At 34.1% G+C, this 13,738-nt stretch overlaps 1 protein-coding gene and 1 pseudogene across 1 annotated transcript; both read right to left on the minus strand.

Annotated features, from left to right (window-relative positions):
- Positions 1 to 411: 411 nt before the first annotated feature.
- Positions 412 to 1,350, minus strand: LOC144377533 (olfactory receptor 4L1-like; annotated as a pseudogene).
- An 11,245-nt stretch (positions 1,351 to 12,595) lies between these two features.
- On the minus strand, positions 12,596 to 13,537 carry LOC110597316 (olfactory receptor 4K13-like). The gene has a single exon (XM_078049035.1). The coding sequence runs from the start codon at positions 13,535 to 13,537 to the stop codon at positions 12,596 to 12,598; it is 942 nt and encodes a 313-aa protein (XP_077905161.1).
- Between the last annotated feature and the right edge of the window lie 201 nt (positions 13,538 to 13,738).

Below are 13,738 nucleotides of genomic sequence, written 5' to 3' on the forward strand. Positions count from 1 at the left end.
GTTATTAATGAAGGCAGAATTGGTTAAATTGAGTGTGATTTATATGATGAAAAAATAACAACACTTTGAATCAATGAATTCTCTCTAGAATTACCATATTGATAGGTTTGAGAAGAAAGAAAACTGAATGGCACCACATACAAACAAAGATGTTGTATCCACTGAAAACTAAAAAATAAATATTAAAAAAAATTAAAAAAAAATTAATAAAAAGGTGCAATGTCACCCTATTTTCTCTCAATAAAACTATATATATCATAGAAATACAATAATGGGATATTTTGTAAAACTTTAAACGTATGATATAAAAATATTTGAAAAGCTACAAGGAACCTCCATTTCAGGCCAACTTATTCTGACATGTAATTTATGTGGCTTTTCCACAAAACCCTTCATCTCCATGACTGTTGTTTAGAAGGTGTGTATGGAGCTAGTGTGTTGGGTCCTCAGTCTGTTCATGGCTGATTTCATCTCCCGATTCCTCAGTGTGTAAATAATGGGTTCAGTAAGGATGTAATGACTGAATAAAACACAGAAGGAAATTTATCCACTGAAAGACTACTGAATGGCCAAGTGTAAATGAAGATTCAGGGCCAAAAGAACAGAGTGACCACGGTAATTCGAGCAGAGAGTGTGGACAGACCTTTAGAGAGCCCACCTGAGGATCCATGTCTCACAGTTACCAGAATGATAGAGTAGGAGATGAGCAAGAGTGTGAAGCAGATGAAGGACAGGAGGCCACTGTCAGCAATTACCAGTAACTCCAGAACATAGGTCTCAGTGCAGGCAAGCTTTATTACCAGGGGAAGGTCACAAAATATGTCGTCCACAATGTTGGGGCCGCAGAAGGGCAGGGTGACAGTGAAGACCATCTGGCTCATGGTGTGCACCAAGCCAACAGCCCAGGACAGCAGCACAGAGCCCACCAGCACCCTGCGGCTCATGATGGCTGTGTAGTGAAGAGGCTTGCAGATGGCGATGTACCAATCAACTGCCATAACTATGAGAAGAGTCATCTCACTGCCCCCCAAGAAATGGAGGAAAACATCTGAGCCATACAGCCCTACAAGGAAATAGTTTTCTTCTCCCTGAGGAAATCTGCCACCATCTTAGGGGTCGTGATGGTGGAAAGAGACATGTCCAGAAAGGAGAGGTTTCCAAGGGGGAAGTACATTGGTGTGGAAAGAAGGTGAGAGTCACAGGTCACAATGATCACAATGAGAAGGTTTCCTGCCATGATTGCTGCATAGGCCAGCAAAAATATGCAAAAGAGAAAATTTCCAGTTCCAAAGTGATGGTGAGCCCTAGCAAAACAAACTCAGATATCATAGAGCTGTTCTTCACATTCATGCAGAATTTTTCAGAAAGCCTTTAAGATGAAAATCATCTGGAAAAAACTGATATTTTAATACAGGATAGTTTTGAGGGTATGGCCATTTAAGCAGTAAATGTTGGTTTCTATAGGAAGAGAGAAAATGGATTTTTACAAATAAATCATTTTAATTAATACAAGTGCCATTAACATTATTGCATATTTTTCAAACAGAGAGGCACAGAATATGAGAGATTTTAAAATTTCATACATCTTGTTTGCATACATATTTGTTGTTTCTATTATGAGTTCATGCATTTATGCTCTTGTGTTCAATTTGTTTGATGAGGAAAAGGAGTCAAATGGCTAATGGTCAAATAAGTGATTTCAAGTGGGTTATAGCATAATCATTGAGTTTTTTGAAAACTAAATGTTCGCTTTTTCCCTCTGTCTGATATATTCAGATGGGTACATGTGAATTGAGTTACATGCCCAACTCAGCAAATCAGTTCAATGTACTTTCTTCTATTGGTGATGTTATATTCCCTCCTCTGTCTTTCATTGTACAAGTATAGACCAATAATTTCACTTATTTCTGAAGACTTAAACTGAGGTATCTCTCATATGCACTTGCTCCTCTCTAAATAATTATACTCCCCTCCTAGAAAGATTCTACATAGTAACGTTAGTGTTTTTCAATATTCAGGTCTGTTTTTTGTTATCTTATGGAGCAGGGTGTGATTAGTATTTTTTTGTGAGCAAAACTCCTGACCTCTCCTTCCAGTTCTCTTGCTTATTTTCATGAATCTGTTGTACTTGATGCCTGGCTGGGATTTGTCCTTTTTTGTCCCTTTGTATTCTCTGTGCAGACAATCTCATGACTACCACCAAGCATTTTCCAAGTAATGTTTGCTTTTTTTCCCTCCTAAACACTGACCTTTTCTTCTCTGCAGCCAGTAAGTACTGTCCCCTGGTGTTTCATACCTGAGCACACTGACTCTAGACTAATACACTGGCTCTTTAATCCTGGCATTTGGATTCTGTTTTCCCACAGCGATCTGATATTGTCAACTCACTTCTATCTTACTCTTTAATTTTGATTTAGATCTTTTGGTCTCTGCTTTCTTTTCTGTTCCTTCTTCTTTCTTTAGAATCACTACTGACACCACCTACAGAGATAAAAAAGCAAACACACATACAAACACAGGTGTAAAGGCACATACTTGTACCATGTTCTGATTCTGAAGCACCAGAACAGAAACCAGAAATTTATTCTGACTTTTGACTTAGTAGTTCATCAAATATTCAGAAAACATTTTTTTAGCTTACATTTTTGGAATGAATAATATCTGCAGAAATAGTACTTAAATCTCAGTCTGGGCCACAGTATTTACAAGGGAAATATACCTTTAACTCTTTTGGACATTGATTATTTTTTTCTGTAAAATTAGTCTAATTCGCACTCTTTAAATGAAGACTTCTAAGAAGGTATAAAGCTAACATATTGAGCATCTTTATGTATTTCATTGACTACATATAAGTATGTGCACTGATGAGATTCTATTCTTTAGAATTAGTTTCATTTTTTTGGTAATTATAAGGAAACTCAACCCAAAAGAGACCACAGAAGCACTTCACAACAGACAATCTGTAAGGAATAGTGAGCTTTGATAAAAATATTGCGCTCTATTTAATGGCATTGACATAATCGTCCTGTTGTCAGTTTTATCAAGAATCATTTTGATATTCATTATTAGCCCACTCACACAATAATTGAGTCTACATATCAATCTTGACATTATTTTTGAAACTATATAGTCCTCAATCTCAAAAAAATGACAGGTAAAAATCTGGAGACAACACACAAAAACAGCTTTTTAATTTACTATGTAAAACTGGAAAATTAAGAAAAGAAAACAGTACCCATTACTCTAGGTTTTTAAAACTTTTAATAATCATATTTGTGTATTTTGTAATCAAAAACTTTATAAATATTTAAGAAGTATGTTTTAAAAGCATATTTAAAAATCTTCAGATCTCATATTCACCTGTCTATAAGTAGATGGACTGAAATCCTTCATTATTCATCATGAAAATTTGTGCATATTATCAGAGATAAAATATTTTCAAAAGTATAAGCATTTTTCACTCATAGATAAAGTTAAAATGGAAAAAAAGCAGACTTTCCTAACTGAAGCCACTGCTAAACCTAAAATGGAAAATTTAAAGTTTTGAGTATTATGTGTTATACAAACATGAGTAAACTAAAAAGGTGTGAAATGCATAAATGGGTCAGAAAATGTTTGGCTTTCCTCTGGCAGAAAGTACACTGAGAATAGGGTAAATGACTTATTATGGTGGGACTGGAGGGGGAAGCTCATTCAATGCCTTTCACATGGGTAAAAAATGAACAGTTGACTCACTGTTTTCAACTATAATCTATTTCTTACAAAACAAAAGCTATGGGGTCTCCAGTGCTGTTTGCCTGTGTTCAGTTGCTAATACGTTTCCACAGAAGCACTTATGTAGAACAAGTGTATATGGAAATGTGTAAAAGACAAGTTTTTTATTAGAATATGTATTATAAGTTTTATATTGATCATGTGGTTTCACTATGTTACCTTTTCATGAAATTGTTAAATTATAAACAAATAAGATAATACAAAGGAAATATTCATTTAATACTAATAAAATTTTGAGAAAGTGAAAAGTCAAATATACTGGGAAATTATCACTATGAGTATTTTTCATTATTAAAATAATACACTTGTATACTTAATAAAAGAGGCTCCATATTATTAGTGCAAAAAGGCTTCATTTTCAAATATTGATAGAGTTAATAAAGTAAGAAAATAAATGTTTTAAAATGCATATATTAGCAGTAGAATTAGACATTTGTATCTATGAAAATATTATATGACCAATCAAGAAAAGAGGTGCAGACTTGAGAAAATTTTTAAAAAATTGATTTGAATTAATTACCTCACATTTATCTATAACTGTTTTTGCAATTAAAATAAATAATGAAGGAAACTAAAAACACAGAGAAGTAAATTACTAATAGAGCAAAATGAGTCAATAATTCTCAACTTTCTTGAGATATTATTAGATGAAATGTTAGATTTATTATAGATGGTAACTAAGCCAAGAAAGAACTTAATTTACCATTATTTTAGCATGTTGTAAATTATTTTCTCCTTTTGTCTTCTGTAGATTAAACTAATGCAAGTTTATATTCTGAAAATTAAAACTAAGACTATAAAAATGATCCCAAGGATTGGGAGGCTATTTCTCAGAGAAAGTGTAGAGGCTTTTAAATTCCTGTTGCAACCAGATACATTCATCCAGATACTAGTGGATCTAACTTGCCTTTTACCCTTTCCCTCATGATCAGAATAATATGGTTTTTACTCATTTGCAAGCTCTAGGTAAAATATCTCCTCTTTTACTAAAGCCCATAATTCTAAGGTGTTTTCAGCACTGTTATTAAATCTACCAATTATTCTGAGGAGTCACTCCTTCAAAGACACGTAGACACAAAGAAATTCTGAAGAAATATTGGCTATCTTGTTTTTAACTCCAAGAAAATACATGGCAATTGTTTGCAGTTTTTAAAAAGGAGATAGAAAAGATGTACATAAAAAGGCAGACTGGTGACCCACCCCCAGGAGAAAATATGAAAATAAACATGTTGGTTTTCCCTTGAGTTCAGAGCAAGGACTTCTTTCTTATTATTTAAGTGGATCATGAAGTCACCAAGTTTATGAATCATGTGAACTTTCTCTAGAAACTACTTTCTCTGGAAAGCACTAATTGAAGTTGTTTGATTAATGTACCTTGGAAACATTCACAGAAAATAAACCTGTCATAGATAATGGACTTGAAGAAATATAATTATCTTAATTTTATTTCATAAATATGAAGGGTAATAATCAGTATAATAATTGAGAGTTTTATCCAAGTCAAATTTAAAAATATGCCATCTACACTGAGTAAGGCTTATAAAAAACTTACGAACAATTGACCATTTTTTAAAATATTTTTTTTAGTTGTAGATGGATATAACTTTAATTACTTATTTATTTTTATGTGGTGCTGAGGATCAAACCCAGTGCCTTATGCATTCTAGGCAAGCGCTCTAGCACTGAGCCACACCCCCAGCTCTAACCATTTTTTTTAACATAGAGAAAAATCTTCTTTTACCATGCAAGATAATTGAGGGTGGGCAGAAGTTCATAATTCTAAATAACTTTTATTGACTAACCTTTATTAATTAGTGATAATCAATAAATTAATAGATATCAGCAGTGTATCATTCCAAAAATTTATAACTTTCATAAGTTCTTAACAATTATGCCAAATTTTATAATGCCTTGACAACATTAGAAGAATATCATAGAAGTGACTGTGGTATAACTTCATCAAACAACTAAATAATTAACAGATAAAATTCAAGAGGCTAACAATACATGCTACAAGATGATTTCATTTGTTAAATAAATTTTTCTATTTATTTTTATATGTAGTCCCACTCTGATTCTCCAATAATTATAGTTTTCTGGAAAATAATAGAAATTAAGGTGGAAAACATATTTACCCAAATGCATTCCATGCTCAATTTTGAAAATCAGAGCAAACCCTGCTGAAAATTTTCTCACTTTGGTGAAGCCTCAGATTTTATTGATAATTATTTGATACACAAATTATATTTATTTATGGGACACCATGAATTTATTAATACATATATACATTGTGTATTGTTCAAATCATTTTATCATATTTATTCTCCTGAAATACTTTCCATTTACCTATGGTGAAAACATTAAAATACTTTTATTATAGCTTTTAGAAATTTATTCTACATTTTTGCTATGCCAACTCATGCTAGTTTACAATAGCACACCAGAACTTATGTTTCTTATTTAACTGTAACTTTGAACCAGTTGGCCAACCTTTCCCCATTTCTCCATTCCTGAAACTTCCCCAGATCTTGTTAAGCAACATTCTAAACTCCACTTCTATGAGATCAACATTTTTTTAACTAATATATGAGTGAGATCATGCAGTGTTTTTCTGTGACTGGCGTATTTCACTTAACCTAATATCTTCCAGTTCTATCCCTGTTGTGGCAGATCAGTGATTACATTATTTATATGGCTAATTAGTATTCCATTGTGTATGTCTTCCACCTTCTTTTTATTCATCTTTCCAATAATGGACACATAATTTGATTCCATGTCTTTGGTACTCTAAAAAGTGCTTTAATGAGCATGGGAGCACAGTTGTTTGTAATATATTTATTTCATTTCCTTTGGATATATACCAGCTAGGGGGATCCCTGGATCATATAAGAGGTTATTCTTTTTTAAAGTTTTGAAGAAACTCCACATTGTTTTCCATATGGGATATGCCCATGAACTATGTGGAAATCTTCCCAGTTCTCCACATCTTCACCTATTATCTTTTGCCTTTTTGATAATAGCCATTCTTACTGAAATGAATGGGTATCTCACTTGATTTGAACTATCTCTATAATGAAAATTATATAATTTTTATTTTATTTTAATAAAAAAATTAGAGAAGACATACAAAATGGAAAGACATCCTGTGTTCCTGAATTGGAAGAATCAATATCTTTAAAATGTCCATATTATTTTAAGCAATCTACAAGTTCATTGGAACTCTTTATCAAAGTATCAATGAAATCCTTCACAAAACTAGAAAAAGGATCCTAAAATGCATATGAAACCCCAACAATTCTAAATAGAAAAAGCAATGTTGAGAAAAATGACAAATTGTAGACATCACAATAATTGACTTTAAAATATAGTAATTCAAAATACCATGATTTGGACATATAAATAGATACATAAACCAATGATTCAAAATTAAGAAAATGAAGCCTATACACTCACCTCCATCTGGTCTTTGACAAAGGTGTTCAAAACACATTGGTAGAAGGACGGTCTCTTCAATTAATGATGTTGTGAAGACTTTATATCCCTTTGCTGAAGAATAAAACTAGACACTGTCTTTCATCATTATATAAGTAAAAATTGGTTAAATTATTAAATGTAGGACCTAAATTTAAGAAGATAAATGAGGAAGAAAAAAATACAAAATGCTTCAGGACATTGAATTGAACAGAATATTTTGAATAAGATCTCCAAAGTACAAGAAAAAAAGCAAAACTACACTCATGAACCCAGCCTAATTCATTTTAAGATTGGGAGCCATCTTATCTCGAAGTCATGAGAAGTTGATTTCTGTTTTACCATAAATTACTGAGATTTCTAAACTTGTTTGGAATTCTTGCCCATGCTCTGAACTCACTCATGCCTGGGATTCCCTGACCAGATAACAACTCTCTCTGAAACCTCAGTGATGCCTCATAAATTCTGATGTTGGGATCTGAATTTACTCCCTACCTGAAAATATTATGCCATATAGATCACTAATCTACTATCTGCCTTTGTATTATGCTTGTCAAAATCCTGTTAGCTGTAAGTTATCAAAATAACCCCCTTTTGCAACTTTTTGTGCTTTAAAAACTTTTCCTGGAGCGCTGGGGGGTATTCTCTGAACGTGTTTTGGGAGAGACAGTTGCTGGCCAGCTTTTGTGTACACAATACAAGGTTGCTGTTATTTGATTTAAAATTGAGTCAGTGGTCTTTTCTTGCATTGTGGTTCAACATAGACAATAGGATTACAGCTAACTGAAACTCTTTTGCATAGCAACACAATCATTAGAGTGAACATGAAGTAAGCCAGAGAGTAAGGTGTATGTTCCTCTTAGTCTTGTTAGAAAGCTTTTTACATAGGATGTCAGCAAAAACTTCTGTAGAAGGGCATTATGGTTGGTAGTTTCCTGTTTTGGGTGAATGTTAGGTTTGCAGAAGAAAAAAAAAGCAATACAAAGAAAAACTTGTAAATGCCTCTGTCTAGTCTAAAAAAAAAGATAGAACAAAAAACACTTGTCATGTAAATCTTCAAGCCCCTCCTCCCACTGATATAAAGTTCAAGGAATTTCCAGATTCTTTGTCCAGAGAATATTTTAGGCCATAGTTGCCCTCTGGACCCTTCAGTCAAAAACCTGTTTCCTGAAAATTCCTTAGATGTCCAGACTTTCCTGTCCTGTCAAACAGACAATTTCTGGAATAGGATAAATTATTTCTAAGCTATAATCTGACAAGGGGTTACATTCAGAATATATAAGAAATAAAACAAACTCAATAATAATAATAATAATAATAATAATAATAATAATAATAATCCCATTTAAAAATGGGCTATAAATCTTACTAGACATTTCTCAAGAAAACACACACAAAAGACCCAACAGTCCTACATGAAAATACTCAATATTGCTAATTGTCAGTAAAACTGGTCATACCCAACTAGACATTAACAATCAGTAGTGCTATGAAAAAAATAATATATTAAATTTTATTTGCTGAGAATATATATGACACTGGTTATTGGTGACATATCCTGCTTCCTCACATGTTGAAGTTTGAACACTAGAGAAGCAGGCCAAAGCAAGTATATAAAGCAGGGTTTATTTAAAAAGGGGTAACATAGGCTTCTCCTGGGAGGGAGAAGTGGGCCACAGCTGGTATCCTGGTATCCTAAGAAGCTAGGCTTCTCCTCTGTTTATATTCCCTAGGCTTCCTTTGTTCTCCTTCCCTCTACCCCTGTCTTTTTCCTTCCTGAGTACTTGAATAGGCCTAGGAAATCCTTGTTGGGATGGCCAAAAGATGGGAACCAGTGGGCTGAAGGGAAGGGCAGGATGGTGCAGCAGAGGATACATTAACAACCTCACTGTAGGCAGGGGCAATTCCTGGGACAGGTTATCTTGACAACAGGTTGGAGCAAGAACAGTTTCTTGATAAGGGTGGAGGAAGGGCTCTGAAGGAATTAACATTTCAGTCCTTGGGGAACTGTCTCCAACTTCCCCAGCTCACTCAAAATTGGCCTCTTTGATCCAATCTGACTCAATTTACCTATTGCCTGTCTAATTCTGGCTTCAATTCTAAGAAAGGAAAAATTCCTTAATAAAGAAATTAGAAATATAGCATATTGCAGCAATTGGGTGTCTAGAGTTGATTACCAAATCAGTAATAAGACATAGCATTTTTCCAAAATAATGCTAATTCTTTTGTTCATATTGTGTTTGGAATTATTTATTTGCTTTTTAATTTTATATTGACAAATTGTGGTTGTTTGGGATTATGGGTTAGAAAGTAAGGTTATGATTCTTTATTCAATGTGGAATGATTAAATTAAGCTAATTAACATAAGTACTATTGTAAGTATTTAACATACTTTGTGATGAGAACATTCAGAATTCACACTCATAATGATACTAAAATGTATGAAATATAATTATTAGCTATATTCATCAAGCCATGCAATAGATATCAAAAGAAAAATGTCTACCATTCCCCTGATCTGCCAGAGGCTGTGTTCTTTTTGGTTATCAACTCCTCATTTCTCCCACCCTACCACAGACTTAGTAACCATTATCAAATGTTTTGGAATCTACATACAACTGGCAAAAATTACTGTTTGTTTTTCTGTTTGGCTTTTTCAATTAGAATGGAACACAGGTCTGTGGCCAACCTTAAGTACAGTAAAAATACTTTAAAGGAAGAGGATAAGGAAGGAATATATGTAAGTTGGAAGGTACATATTCCATCAAGTAAAAGATGTCACCCCAGGAAGGCTCTGGAGGTGTTTTACTTAATTTTAGTTTTTTACTTGCCTTTATAAGTCATTATTGTAAAGTTTCAGTAAACTTACTATTCAATTAGCTTCATAAATTCAAGTCCAGGCTTATTAGCCAAATTGACCAAGGACTTATTTCTGCTTTGTCTTTTGTCACATTTATTTCATTTTCTGCTTAAGTGAATAGAGCTATATTAAACTTAAAAGCATATAGAATCTTTTTTTGTTGTTTCTTTCTTTCTTTCTTCCTCTCTCTCTTTCTTTCTTTCTTTCTTTCTTTCTTTCTTTTTTTTGGTATCAGGGATTGAACCCAGGAGTACTTAATCACTGAGTCACATCCTCAGTTATGAACGCAACCTAATTCCATCTTAAGATAAGATTGGGAACCATCTCATCACAAAGTCATAAAAAGGTAATTTCTGTTTTACTATAAATTATTGCGATTTCTAAATTTGTTTGGAATACTTGCCCATGCTCTGAAATCACCCATGCCTAGCTTTCCCTGACCAGATAACAACCCTTTCTAAAAACTTAGTTGTGCCTCATAAATCCTGGCTCCCCCCTGACCAGATAACAACCCTCTCTTAAACCTCAGCAGTACCTCATATATTCTGATGTTTGAATCTGAATTTACTCCCTACCTTGAAATATCATGCCATGTAGATAATGAACCTACTATCTCCTTTGTATTATGCTTGTCCAAATTCTGTTATCTGGAAATTCTCAAGACACCCACCTTTGCAACTTTTTTTTTTTTTGCTATAAAACTGTGTTCCTAGAAAGATGGGGTACTGATATTTAGCCCGGAATTTCTAGTAAAACAGTCGCTGACTGGCCTTTGTGTACAAAAATACAAGCTTGCTTTAATTTGATTTAAAATTGGAGTCGGCGATCTTTTCTTTGAGTGGGGAACAACACTCAGCACTTTTTTTTATTTTATTTTGACATGGGGTCTGGCTAAGTTGCTTTGGGCCTTGCTAAATTGCTGACACTGGCTTTGAACTTGTGATCTCCCTGTCTCATCCTCTAGAGCTGCTGGGATTACAGATATGCAGGTATAGGCATGCAGAGCATGGTGGCACACACCTGTAATTCCAGTGGCTATGGAGGCTGAGGTCAGAGGATCAGAAGTCCAAAGCCAGCCTCAGCAATTTAGCAAGGAACTATTTCAAATAAAAATAATAAAAATAACAAAAAGGGCTAATGATGTGGCTCAGTGATTAAATGCTCCCCCCAGAAGTATATTGAATCTCATTGTCAGGACCCATTTGTATCCTTCCATTTCTGAATTTGAAAATGCATTCACTAGAATTGTCCATTTTGATGTCTTTCTTTCCATACAATATCTCAGCATCAATCTTACTTACTTTTTTTTAACATTCTCCTTCATAAACTCTATCTTGTTCCCTACAAGCTATTTCTCACTCTACAATTCCAGTATAGATAGCCCTTCTGCTTGGAATGTTCTTTTCCTCTTGGAGGAGCATGGAATGTGCTACAGAGGGTATAAAACATGACAATGTAGGATTTGAGCAAGAGAATAAAGCAGACCAGCGACGGAAGCGAAAATGTCTAATTCTCACCTTTTTAAATGCCTGGGCTTATCCATCTCCTCTTTCGAGTTCACTATACTTAACACAGGTAACTCTGTTAGGTCATCATCCAAAGGGTAGGACCAGAAATATATCATTAACAGTTTATCTGTTGCTTAGAAAACAGTGTGGTATATAGGAAATATTTAAAAGCAAAATGTTTCAAAATTGAATTGAATTTTAAAAAAACAGTCATGTTTTTGGGTAGAACATGAAAGGGTAAAAGAGACATCATTTTAAATTTTAATTGATTGGATATTCTTAGAGAACTATTTGTGCAGTCAAGCAAATGTTTTGATTTTTTTTCTTTTTATGCTTATGGCCTCTCTAAATTGCTGAAGCTGGCTTTGAACTTCCGATTTGCTGCCTTAGCCTCCTGAGCCACTTGGATTACAGGTGTGTGCCCCCAAAATGAGCAAATGTTTGAAGTATTAATTTCTAAATAAGTTCATATGTTTTATAAGAATAGATAGTTATTGGAAGCAAAGAGTAAAAAAAAAATTTCACTAATTTTAATGCTGAACTTTACCAAATAACATCCACAAAGTTAACATAGAGCGATAAAAATCTTTTTAAACATTTCACAAGTTTAAAAAAAAACATGATTTTTAAAATTAGATGCCAAACACCGTCTTCTGTGTTATATTAAAAGTGTTCTAGTTTTACATATTAATACATTGAAATATTATACAATTTTAACATGGAGACATTGTGTTTATATATTGCAAACATTTTAAGACAAGGAGGTAGATGAAAAATATATTCATATCTAGGCATTATGTCTGTATTATGAACATTTCCATTTGAATCTTAAAGACAAATATCTTAAAAATTCCAGTAATTTGGAGGGAATAATATTGATAATATTTCACATTTTCATTTTAATTATTTGAACAAGCATACAATAATGAAATTCTAAAAATAGGAGAAGAAATACACAAAAATTAGAGATCACAAGCAATATTTACTTGTCCAGACAGAAAACAATATTCTGACTACACAATCTCTTAATGGCTCCTTTCATTTCTTGATTCCTCAGAGTATAAATAATTGGATTAAGAAAGGAGGTAATTATAGTGTAAAACACAGACAGAAACTTATCTACAGAATAACTATTGAATGGAAAAGCATAGATGAAGATAGCAGGGCCAAAGAAGAGGATCACTACAGTGATGTGAGCAGAGAGTGTGGACACAGCCTTGGAGGAGGCCCTGGAGCAGTGCTGCCAGAGGGTGACTAACATGATGATGTAGGATATGACCAAGAGGATGAAGCAGACCAGGGACAGGAGACCACTGTCCACAGTCACCAGGAGCTCCAGGATATAGGTGTCAGTGCAGGCCAGCTTGATGACCAGAGGGAGGTCACAGAAGATGCTGTCCACAATATTGGGGCCACAGAAGGGTAAACCCACCATAAAAACCATTTGGCTTGTGGTATGAATGAATCCAATTGACCATGACAGCACCAGGAACCCAATGAGCATCCTGCGGTTCATGATGGTCTGGTAGTGCAAGGGCTTGCATATGGCCACATACCTGTCAATGGCCATAGCTATCAAGAGAGACATCTCACCACCCCCAAAGAAGTGCATAAAGAAAATCTGGACCATGCAGCCCCACAATGAGATGGTTTTGCGTTTTCTGAGGAAGTCTGCAATCACTTTGGGAGTTGCAGCAGAGGAAAAACATAGGTCAAAAAATGAGAGATTTGCCAGAAGGAAGTACATTGGTGAGTGAAGATGATTATCAAATATCACAGAGATTACAATGAGGAGGTTCCCCACTACAATGGCTACATAGACAAGAATAAAGATGGCAAGAAAAAGTAACTGAAGTTCTTGAGAACTGGAAAGTCCCAGCAGGATGAACTCAGAAATACTTGAATTTTTGTTTAGGATAGCCATTTATCAATTTTCATGAGTTTCTTACATGTCATCTGGAAGGTGGAAAAAAAACATAAAAAATGACAGGGACTAACAAGACACTAAGCCTAATCTTTACTTAAACATCTTATTTGTTATTTAGGGAGACAACCCTATTCGTAAAGTGACTGCTTTGTAGGTGTTCCTTGGTATTTTGTAGTCTGAGATATTTCACAGGGCAGA

This window comes from Ictidomys tridecemlineatus, chromosome 5 (genome assembly GCF_052094955.1).
Source record: "Ictidomys tridecemlineatus isolate mIctTri1 chromosome 5, mIctTri1.hap1, whole genome shotgun sequence".
Classification (NCBI taxonomy): Eukaryota; Metazoa; Chordata; class Mammalia; order Rodentia; family Sciuridae; genus Ictidomys; species Ictidomys tridecemlineatus.

What these genes read in the sequence shown, in the direction of transcription:
- LOC110597316 (XM_078049035.1), bottom strand. Translation starts at nt 13,537, where the DNA reads ATGGCTATCCTAAACAAAAATTCAAGTATTTCTGAGTTCATCCTGCTG.